We start from the raw sequence: 12,181 nt of genomic DNA on the forward strand, positions 1-12,181 counted from the left end.
AGTCAGAAGGCCAAACAGGGTATAGGGTTACAGCCTGTGCTGGATGGGGCTACACTTCCTCTGAAGACACAAGTTAGGAGCTTGGGAGTGATCCTGGACCCAATTACTGAACCCGGAGCCCCAGATTTTGATGGTGGACAGGAGAAGTTTCGCACAATTAAAACTTGTGTGCCAGTTGCGCCTGTACCTTGAAAAGTCCGACTTGGCCACAGTGATCCATGCTCTTGTTACATCGAGAATAGATTACTGCAACGTGTTCTATGTGGAGTTGCCTTTGAAGACTGTTCAGAAGCTTCAAATAGTCCAGTGAGTGGCAACCAGGTTACTCATTGGAACGGGGCACAGGGAGCACCCCCCCCCCCCCCCCCCGTTACATCTGCTCCACTGGCTACCAGTCTGCAAAGTACTGGCTTTAGCCTATAAAGCCCTAAACAGTTCCAATCCAGTGGGTTGTTGTAGGTTTTTTTGGGCTATATGGCCATGGTCTAGAGGCATTCTCTCCTGACGTTTTGCCTGCATCTATGGGAAGCATCCTCAGAGGTAGTGAGTTCCAATCCAGCTTGCCTATCAGAACACATCTCCCTCTACGAACCACCTTGGAGATTGAACCCTTTATTGTCTGGAGAGGCCCTGCTCTCAGTCCCACCTCCTTCGCAGGTGGGACTGGTGGGAATGAGCGACAGGGCCTTCTTAGTGGTGGCCCCTCGGCTATGTAACTCTCTCCCCATAGAAATTAGATTGGCTCCCTCCCTCCTGACCTTCAGGAAAAAACTAATGGGACCAATAATCATTCCGTGCAATAAGTAAATACAGATCCATTCAATGATGACTGGAATTAAGAGTTTGGACCTCATGGTTTTAAATAATTGCTTTAATGTTTAATGTGTATATGTATTTTTAATTTCTTGTTTTAATGTATACATTTATTTTACTGTATGTATATTTTATGGCATTGAATTTTTGCCTGCCTTTGAGTCTGCTCTGAGTCCCCTTTGGGGTGAGATGGGTGGTATACAAATTAAGTAAGTAAGTAAGTAAATAAATCAGAAACAACTTGTAGCAACCAATATCCTATTCACACTTCTTTGATTATTTGCTTTGAGTTTTCTCCCACTGGGTTTTCTGATGTTAAAGATTCCGAATTCTCAAGCAAAGATTGACCCAAAATTCACATCCTATAAAAGAACTTGTACAAGAGTTTCAAAGTTTTTTTTTGTGAGTACTTCCTTGTTTGAGTAGTGATAAACTTAGCTTAACTTAAACCTTTTTTGTTTTCCGTTACACAGCATCTGAAGAAGTGGGTTTACATCCATAAAAACTTGTGCTGAACTATTTTTTACATTCATTGTGTGTGTGCATGTTTGTGTATACACACATATATATAGATCTGATAGATAAGGCACAGGGCTGTGTGTGTACATGCCTTTTGGGTAGCACCAGCTAGGGTAGATTCATCTCATTAGTAGTTGAAAAAATCCATGCCAGGGCTACACTTTGACATAGCTTCACATCTGAATTATGCTTTTGCAGCTCTTTATTCCAAGTATCTTTAATTTGAACATCTGTTGGTTTTTCAGGCCTTGGCAGAGTTGGTCTTCTCGCATCTCCAGTCAAACGAACTATGTTCCAAACAGCTGACCCTGAGTTGCCCGCTTTGTGTCAATCCCACCTGCCGAAAGACAAAGTCGTTCTTTACCAGTCAAGAGTTGTGAAGGGCCATTTGGAGAGGGATAATTTGCCAGAGATTCTGCAAAGTCTCCCTTTCTTTTTTCTTTTGCTCTTCACATAAGACATGTTGCTTCCTTTGTGGAGTGGGTCCCAAGCTTGGCAAAAGAGGGATGGGTTTGCCAGGGTGAAAGAGGGGTGGATATGAAACATTTTCAATTTTCTTCTTCCTTCCCCTTATTGGTGGATATTGCATTGGAAGGGAAGTAACATTTCAAGGGCTTCTTTCTTTGAGTTGCTGACAAAACTTGTCTTCCTACCAAACTGGTTCTCCCTGGCATCAAAGAAGCAACAGGTGCTCAAATATTATAATGCACCTGATCCAGATTGTTTACCGTGAACTGCATGTGAAGATGTAAGTTCTGGAAATATCGCTGAGCCAAATAACCGGCTAGAGGGTTTTGGCTTGCAGGAATTGATGCCTCCTTTGGACTGGTTTGATGTATTTCTAAAAGGATAACTCCAGAGGTTTTGATCTGAGGATCGTAATCCAGATGTCTTTGCAGAGAGATCTTAATATCGAAACTGTGGGGAGGGGATGCTTTTTTGGACATCAGCACCCACATTTGGGGAGCTATAGTCCAAAAAATGTTCTCCCCCCCCCCCCCCAACCTCTCTTTAATATGCACTTGCCATTAAAAAAATTCATGTCAGTTGTTCCAAGTGCGAGACTACTATTCTTGTTGTTCCATATTGTTTAAACACCCTGGGCTCTGTAGTTGGTGCACTGACCAGAGTGCTTCTGCTGTTGTTGTTTTGTTTTCAAATGGGGGGTTAATGATCAACCGATGCCATTAAAAGAAAGCAAGAAACATAACCCATTTTACATTTAGATTTCTTTTTGTTGGGTCCTTTTCTTTCCCCCAGTGCAGAATATATGTGAGTTTAGCAGAACGTTACCACTTGGGCAATAGACTCCAAACTACATTTATTACTTGGCCTGAATTTAATTTTCTCCTAGAAATTTCAATTTTATGTCTCAATGCCAGTTATTATATGAGGTCTGGAGTGTTGGTTGTGGTAGGCTGGTGAATCTACGCTGTTATTTAAAAATAATCTGTGAAGTATTTTAAGTGTTTTTGTGGAACTCTAAGGTTCCCCAGAACACAGTTTGGGAACCACTGCTCTATGGCTGTGGTAGGGTGGTGAATCTAATTTGGCTGGTTTTTAAATTTGATTTGTAAATATCTATCTTCAAGATAAATCCAGCACCTTGGACTAAAGCCCAGAAGAGACTCGTCCCACCAACATGGAAGTCTGTCCGCCATTGAGAACCTTGTTAGTGTGCATCTTGATGGGTCAGCTTCTATGTTGAGAAACTCCAACCAATAAAGCATCATGGTCATTGTAGTCCAAAGCATCTGAAGGATCAGTGTTTCCATCCATATTGTATCTGATGCTGAGACTAGTTTCAGTTGACATTCTAATGAGAGTCTTCTGAGAGTGAAGTTCTATTGGTGATCTCTTCATAGGAAACTTCCATGTGCATCTGTTTTAGCCCATATAAATTAACTGGTTGTTGTTGTTGATGATGATAATAATAAAACTGCAAAGACTGACACAAGCCAATAAAGGTGGTCCCAGTGGTGACCAGCACACTGGGTGCAGTGCCTAAAGTCCTAGGCCTGCACTTAAAAACAATCAGCGCTGACAAAATTACCATCTGTCAGTTGCAAAAAGCCACCCTATTCAGATCTGCACACCTTATTTGCTGATACATCACACAGATCGAATATAAAAGCCAGCATAGTGATCTTGTTTGCTGTGTACTAATCTTGTGTATCAAATAATAATAATAATACTTTTATTTCTTACCTGCCACTCCCCATGGCTCAAGGCAGGTCACAGCACAATCCAAAACACACATACACACATATACTTAAATTCATCCTAATGGTTGTTCTCTTTCATACACAAGAGTATAGATGGATGTGCAAATCAACAACATTGATTGGTAATCTTCCCATTGCCCAATCTGTATGGATATTTGAAGAGTGCAAATCAGTAAAATACATGTTTTATATTGCCTGTTTAATGTGTGTAGTCTCTGTAATGGTATGTTGCCCAGAAAATATCCATTGTCTCCAGGGGGGAAATGTGTAGAGTTTGTGCCAAGTGTGATATGCAATTATTCATTTGTGCACTTTCTCCAGCTTTACTTGAAGATGATGCATAGAGTTTGGAGATTGTGGCAAATCCACATTCTCCATTATTGTGTTTACAACCATTGGTGTTTACACACCGCTTCTACTACTTGAACTAGCATTAACCTGAAAGTATTTATGTATCTCATAAGGATGGGTTTCATCTCTTTGCAACTGGAGCTGGGAAATTCAGGCTTCACTTAAGAGATTGTCATGACTATTCCAATTTTCAAAAATCATTTACAGACAGTTGTTAAACTAGGAATCTTTCCTGTCCATTGGTTCTTGTGTTTTTTAGAAAATCCAGTGAGGGATATTGTTGGTTATGAGAGCTTGTTTCATTGTTGGATTAATAGGAAGGAGCTAGCTTGCCATTCCAACATTCAGCTTCAAGATTTGCTGGTGAATGTGGATATTTTCTGCAATTCTTTAAGAGCTTTTGTGACTGAAAGAATTAAAAATACTTTTGGCCCTCCAGACTTTTGTGGATTTGATCATGCATTGATGTAATGAATAGGTTCTATCTTGGAATCTGTAGCTTTTCCAGTGTGACTCTATAGCCATCTCTAGTTCTTCGGAGGTGGCTCTATAGACCTCTTCCACCAGTGGTGACCTAGAGATTCCTGGAGAGAACACCTACAAATGCCTAATGTGGGAAGAGTCTGTGATCATCTTCAGGAACAGGTTGACCATGGAGTCCCACTGGAGTAACTAGAGCAGTGGTTCTCAACCTGTGGGTCCCCAGGTGTTTTGGCCTACAACTCCCAGAAATCCCAACCAATTTACCAGCTGTTAAGATTTCTGAGAGTTGAAGACCAAAACATCTGGAGACCCACAGGTTGAGAACCACTGACCTAGAGATTCAAAGACTCAGCGAATCTGGAGGGCACTCTGTATTCATTTGACATTCCAGCATGAACAACCACATGTACAGTTTGTACACCGATTGAAGTTCCTAAAGAAATTGAACCCTTGATGTCAACTGCGGCTGTAACTGACATTTGTCACTTCGATGCAGCATGGGGCTTCTGCATAGATCCTTAACCATCTTGCTAAGGGCTTCCTTCTCTTTGAACAAGTGAGATACAAGGTTGTACTTCAGAGCTGCTTTATAGATCTGCTTATCTCTTTCCAGCTGTCAAGCTACTGTGGTTTTTGTGGGATTTCTATGAATGCAAATTGATCTGGATTTAATTCATGTTGTCAATTAAAACCCCAAATGATCTATTAGATTCTTCTCGTGTGTGTATGTTTTAAACTCATACTGAATGCATGAGACGGTTTCTGGCAAGCTTGTACCTCTTGTCATTGGCAGCAAGTAAATTGCAAATCTCTTAAATTCGGGGGGGGGGGGTGGAGGGTAGGGGAGGAGGATGGGTAGGAGTTTTATGCAGCCTTTCTGTTCTTTGGTCAAATGCAGTTTGCTTTAGAACAGCCAGCATAGTTTGAGTGTTGGAATAGGACTCTGAAGGCTCAAGGTTCAAATCCTCAGGTCACTCGAAATTTGGGCGGCTTTGGGCGAGTCACACTAAAGAAATAAATAAAATTGGTAGTTTTTAGACCCTCTTTTTTGCTCTTCTTGAAGACGGGGACAACATTCGCACTCCTCCACTCTGCTTGAACATCTTTTGTCCTCCAAAGAATTTTTAAATACTATCAGAGATTACATTTTAGTACAAAGTGCTTTTAGTACTTTTGGATGCAGTTCATCTGGCCCGGACTTATACACATTACTGAGTATCATGTCTGCAAAGAGATTTAGATGTTTCAAGTGCTATATAAAAATTATAAACATCATTGTGATACTTTCATTTTGGCAAATGGATTCTGTCCAGTAATACCCAACCAACTCCTTTCCAAAGTTGTATTGTCTGTGACAAGGGTGACTTCATACAACTACTAATGCTGGTCCCCATAGATATTTAATGATTGCTGAGTTCCCATGAGTTCTAATTTTAGATTGTAGGGAGTGATGAGAGATGGAACTTGGCCAAAATGTTCTTAGGAGCCCTTCATTCCTGAAGAAGTTCATCACTTTCTCTTTTCATTACCTGTTCACTCATCCCTATCCTTTTCTTTATCTGGAACCTCGACTATATGGTGTAAGCCAAGTGATGGAAGCTATGCCTTCTACTCCTCACTTTTGTCTGTTACTGGAGAAGATAGGTGAATAGACTAGGATGTCAAACAGGATCAGCAGATGGAGAATGTAGACCATGTCAGGAGACCCCAGAATATGTGCAGAATAGATCTTCCTTTTTTCCCTAGCATAGGACACAAAGCAGATAATGATAAGTGCCATTTTTGAGAGACAGGTGCTGAGATCTCATTCCTTAAAATGAATCCATGAATGCCACAAAGATCTCTCACATTACATGCAGTAGCACAGCGAGTTAAACCGCTAACTGCAGAAAAACTTGCTGACCAGAAGGTTAGTAATTCAAAGCCATGGTTTGGGATGAGCTCCCGCTGTTAACCCTAGCTTCTGCCAACCTAGCAGTTAAAAAACATGCAATGTGAGTGGATCTGTAGGTAACACCTTGGTGGGAAGGGAAGAGGTGCCCATGCAGCCATGCTGACAAAACACAACCAGGAGGGTCTACGGCAGTGATTCTCAGCCTTTGGGCCTCCAGGTGTTTTGGACTTCAACTTCCAGAAATCCCAGTCAGCTTACCAGCTAGCTGTTAGGAATCATGGGAGCTGTTATCCAAAACACCTGGAGGTCCAAAGGTTGGAAACTACTGGTCTGGACATCAGGCTCCTAGGCATGGAAAAATGGAACAAGAGCACCTCCCCGTGGCCAGAGTTGACCATCACCTCCAGATGCCGGAGATAGAAAGGGAAACCTTTGCCTGTGTTTATGTATTATATGCCATTGTTCACTGTATAAAAGGCATTAAATGTTTGCTTATATATGTGTGTACTCTAATCCATGCAGAGCCCCCTCGGGGAGATAAAGCGGAATATAAATAAAGTATATTATTGCACAATTAAAGTGGAATGATATGACTTGAACTGATTCCATCTGTAGAATTATTGGTTTTGTAGGTTGGTGAGATAAGTAGATCTCTTTTCCAGAGAACTCTGCTGACCCCTCAAATTACCAATCCAAATATGCCCTAGGGTACCGCCATGGCAGTGGAATCAAACTTCTGTACTTGTATAACAAGACAGTGACATAAAAGGAGGCGTTGACCATTGGCAGAACACAAAATCACAATCTCCCAAAGACGTTGCAAACACCCTGCTTGGCTGGTGAATCAGTTTAGACTTGAAAATTGATGTCTGAGTTTTGTGGGAATGTTATAATGGCTATAAAAATTGATTGGCTTTTTATCTTTGTTCCAAAGAAAGGAGGCAGAATTAGCCGGCATTAATTATGAGGCATCTTGTTTTATCCCATGGTAGCAGGGGGTATTTAAAATTCAATGTTTATGTATCCTTAACCTCAAGTGAGATAATTACTCCAACCTGTTTGGTTTACTTTTTGCTATTAGTCCATAATGCAGATAACAATTAATTTTCTAGCTTCTAGCCGAGCTGGTGGTTTTAGATTAGCCGGGAGCATACAATTCGTTTGCAGACTTTCTTCTGCGGCTTTTAGCTGGCATCCTTTCAACAGCATTGGTATAACAACATTAATTGTTTCTATTTGCATTTGAAAGAGATGGGAAAGGCAAGGGGCTCAGTATAAATTTTCCTGCCCAAATCATTTTTGTCTTTGCAGAATATTTCCATGCAAGGAGATAAGGTGGTAGGAGGTGATGCAATTTGATCTCAGCTTAGCTCAACATCCTTCCTCTCTTAGGAAGGGATGGCTGGGGAATTTAGTTTGTGTCCCCAGTTTTACTGACCAGATTTCCTTAATGCTTCTCTGAATTTTATTCCAAATACATCAGTCAAAGGAGGTAGGTAGGAGTCTGATGTTGGATCATTTATCAATTCTCTTAATTCAGGCACATTTGAAGTGTGTGCAAAGTAAACATTTAAAAATAAATTGAAAGAAGAAAAAAGATCAAAACAATGGCTGTTGAAGCAGAATATAAGATCAAGATATAAGTAAGAGTAGAAAAATAAACATTCTAGCATATACAACTTGGTTAAAAGGTGCAAAGATGCACTGAAGTTCTTTGAATTCTTGGGTGAATAAAAGGTCTTTAGCTGGCACTACAAAATTGGTAACATTCTGGGGAGAGTGCTCTGCAAATGGTGTGCTGCTACTTAAAAGGCCCTGTATCTGATAACACTGAACCACATCCTACATTGAATCATACAATTGTAATCATACAATTACAGTGGACCTCTGAAGACATCCAGCCCATCCTTTGCTGAGTTAGAACTAGAGAAATCATGACAGATGGCCATCCAGTTTACAGAGCAGATTATTCCATGAGCAAACATTTCATACCATCAGGAATCTCTTCCCAATATATAGGTAAACTTTTGTTCCTTTAGTTCTTCATTTTGCCAAAATTGGGCTCTCCAAGGCATTAAATTTCTAACTCCAGTTTGTCTGAACTAGCAAAAAAGCATAGCATATCTGGAATGAATGTGATTGAAGGAGGTTTATATTAATAGTCTTGTACAGTCAGTCCCTGAGTTACAACTAACTCATAATTAAGAACGAATGTGTGACAGGAAGTGAGAGAAATCTACTACTCGGAAGGGAAATTCATCCTGAAAGAGTTATGGGGAAAAAGTGTCTCCACTGAAGCTTTATCACTGATCTTTGTTTTCACAACAAGCCAGTTTTTTCAAAATCCAATTATCACAGGGGCAGAAAGTGAGGTGAAATCTTCTGAACAAGAACACAGACAGCAAAACAAACACCACAGGGGTGTTAACTCTTCCTTATACTATCCAAAGCTCTTGTGTGTATGTGTGTGTGTGTGTACACACACACCTGTTCCAACTTACATACACATTCAACTTAAGAACAAGCCTACAGAACCTATGATGCTCGTAACATGGATATTGCCTGTATTGATGCTACAGCATCCCAGGTTGAAATATTTCGTTCTGCAAATGGGCTAGTTAACGCTCAGTATGATCAGAAGTTTATTATAAAGATGAACAGATAAAAGCAAAGAAATATTGGAGACAGATATAGTTGTTGGTCCAAGAAATCTTCAAAATTAGGTTACAGTAAATACCTAAGCTGTTTTTATTAGGGTTGATCAATGAACACATTATGGGCCTGAATTATAGTGTTATATTATTTGGGCAGCAAAATGGTTACATGCCCAGGAATGGAAAAAAGTGGAGACATCAGCAATGGAACATTATATATTAACAATATTTAAAATGGCAGAAATTGACAAATTATCTGTTCTGATCACTAGAGAAGTCTTCAGACAATTTGGGGAACCTATTGATGTTTTTTCCCTTTTGTTATTGTTTTTTCTAGGATATTTTGTGTATATTGTATGTGTTATGTGTTGGTACAATGTAGTGTTTTTCTTTCTTAAAAATGTTACAATGCAGATATATTTAAAAAAATGAATCGGGGAGACAGAAATATTCCTATCACCCTGGCCTTGAAGGAAAAGTGGACTGTAAGAGTAATCGTAATATTCATATCACCTTGACCTTTTTGGGGGAAGAGTGAACTGCAAAGGTTAACAACAACAACAACAACAACAACAACAATAACAATTGTTATTATTTTATTATTCAGCAGTTCCTCAGCAGATATGCATAATAATCATCATAAAACTTTTATCATGATACTCATTTCCATAATGCATGCCACATTATTACAGGATGTCTACATCCTACACCACTGGAGAAATTATATTGTTTAGCTGGTATCGTACCACCTGACATATGCTGGCAAGTAGCAGCCAATAATGGCAGTGACATCTCTTGCTCATCCTCTGGATCAACCAGCACACCAATGCTTTAAACCAATCAATAGCTTTCTGAGATCTACAAAGATACTTACAGGAACACCTCAGCAAGCAAGAGTCCAAAAGTGGCAGGTTAAAACCCAGAACGTCAATCCATGACTGATACTGAATGAGAGACTCTCTCCTGGGCACACAGAAGACTGGGCAACTTGGAAGGTGCTGAACAGACTCTGGTACCTTAAGAAATGAGGCTACAAAGTGAAGTCCATGACATGCGAGTGTGGAGAACAGCAAACCACAGACTACCTAATACAATGCAGTCTGAGCCCTACCACATGCACAATGTAGAACCTTCTTACAGCAACATCAGAGGCATTTCAAGTGGCCAACTACTGGTCAAAGGACATTTCGTATAATGCCAAGTTTTTACCTTTGTTTGTGTTTTTAAGTACACTACAACTGTATCCCCAATTCGCTTCTGATACGATAAATAAATTTCTACTATTTAACATGTTTGACATTTTTCTATTCTGCTTCTTATGTGTTGGGAGCAACTTCTTTGCAGAAGAGTACAGGGTATATTTTAGGCTTTACAGTTAATTCAAAATACTTGCCACCAATCAGCACTATCATAGTAGTTAAGCAGCATAGTCAGTGGCAAGGAAAGATAGAAATTGCAATCAAACATTTGGGTAACCCTCATATTTTTATCTCCATTGTAAAAGCCGTGTGCAGAAGCAAAGAAGACAAGGCCTTCCGAATCATCAATAGCTACTCAGAAGAGTTTTCATGGTGAGGGACAGAAAAGCTGTTTCCAGCGGAGCCAGTCTGATCATTTCTTGTTTAGGAACCCCTGGCTAGCTTGTGCGGAACCCTTTGAACACGATTGCCTTACACAATTTCTCATCCTCTTATCAAAAATCTGCTCAGGCCCAAGGACAACATTAACAGAGAGCTTTTAAAAGAGGAGAACGGAGGGAGGGGGCAGGCGGGAAGTGAGAGCAAGCAATTTGACCTTGTCTCAAATGAAAACCCACCCACAACTGTTAATTTATTTGGTTATCTATTAACAGTCTCTAGGCAGCTTAGTTTTTACGTTTAAAATTAAGTGCTTGATTGATTATTTTCTGGAACAGTGATGGGATGTTGTTCTATACTTAAGCCAATCCATTAGTGAGCTCTCATTACTGATCTGTGGTGTGTATGTGTGCGTGCCTGTGTGCGCTTATTTATGTAGAAAAGAAAGGCATTGGGATTGAGGATGAGTTCAAGACGTTATGGGTGATAATTTCTTAATAGCCACGTTCACCGACTAACAGGGAATCCAATGTTATGGTGGGCTGCAAAGATACCATTCCTGATCCTAGTCCTGCCAGAATGGTTATGTGTCTTTCTACATGCACATAGAAAGCCATGCTAATTTGTACTCAGAGTATCTGTGCTGTTATAGTTGGGTTTGTCCAATTAACTATTCTCTTGAAGGCAACCCAGTCCTTCTCTCTTTCTTATTTTGGTTTATGACAGTGTTTCTCAACCTTCCTAATACCGCAAACCCTTAATGCAGTTCTTCATGTTGTGGTGACCCCCACCCGTAAAATTATTTTTGTTGCTGCTTCATAACTGCAATTCTGCTACTGTTATGAATCATAATGTAAATATCTGATATGCAGGATGTATTTTCATTCACTGAATCAGATTTGGCACAAATACCCAATATGTCCAAATCTGAATGCTGGTGGGGTTTGGGGAGATTGATTTTCTAATTTGGGAGTTGAAGTTGCTGGGATTTATAGGTCACCTACAATCAAAGAACATTCTGAACCAAATTTGGCACACAGAACTCCCATGACCAACAGAAATACTGGAAGGGTTTGGTGAGCATTGACCTTGAGTTTTGGAGTTGTAGTTCACCTACATCTAGAGAGCACTGTGGACTCGAAGGGTTTGGCCTTGAGTTTTGGAGTTGTAGTTCATCTACCTCCAGAGAGTACTGTGGACTCAAATAATGATGGATCTGGACCAAACTTGGCGTGAATACTCAATATGTCCAAATGTGAACACTGGTGGAGTTTGGGAAAAATAGACCTTGGCATTTGGGAGTTGTGGTTGCTGGGATTTATAGTTCACTTACAATCAAAGAGCATTCTGAACCCCACCAATGATAGAACTGGGCCAAACGTCCCACACAGAACCTCCAAGACCAACAGCAAATACTGTGTTTTCTGATGGTCTTTGGTGACCTCTGTGACACCCACCTGTGATCCCCTTAGGGTCCCGACTCCCCAGGTAGAGAAATGCTGGCTTCTGAGAAAAATGTGCCAGACCTGTTTTAACACCCCAGCAACGAAGGGGTGTATAAACCCTTTTAATAAACTTACATGCAGACTAAATCTGAGGTCAGTGTTCAAGAGACTGTGACTACAACTGCCAGACTTTTCATCAGCTCTTGCTTTCTGTATATTT

The 12,181-nt window shown here is 40.3% G+C and overlaps 1 protein-coding gene across 2 annotated transcripts in view; it reads left to right on the top strand.

Annotated features, from left to right (window-relative positions):
* The window catches only part of FECH (ferrochelatase), a 39,043-nt gene extending 33,944 nt beyond the window's left edge, over positions 1-5,099 (top strand). For both annotated transcript variants that reach the window (XM_060761314.2, XM_060761316.2), the window contains exon 11: positions 1,578-5,099. In XM_060761314.2, the coding sequence (XP_060617297.1) occupies positions 1,578-1,712 (135 nt within the window). In that variant the 3' untranslated portion in view covers positions 1,713-5,099. The remainder of the gene's footprint in view (positions 1-1,577) is intronic.
* Positions 5,100-12,181: the final 7,082 nt, after the last annotated feature.

Source organism: Anolis sagrei, chromosome 2 (genome assembly GCF_037176765.1).
Source record: "Anolis sagrei isolate rAnoSag1 chromosome 2, rAnoSag1.mat, whole genome shotgun sequence".
Lineage (NCBI taxonomy): Eukaryota > Metazoa > Chordata > Lepidosauria > Squamata > Dactyloidae > Anolis > Anolis sagrei.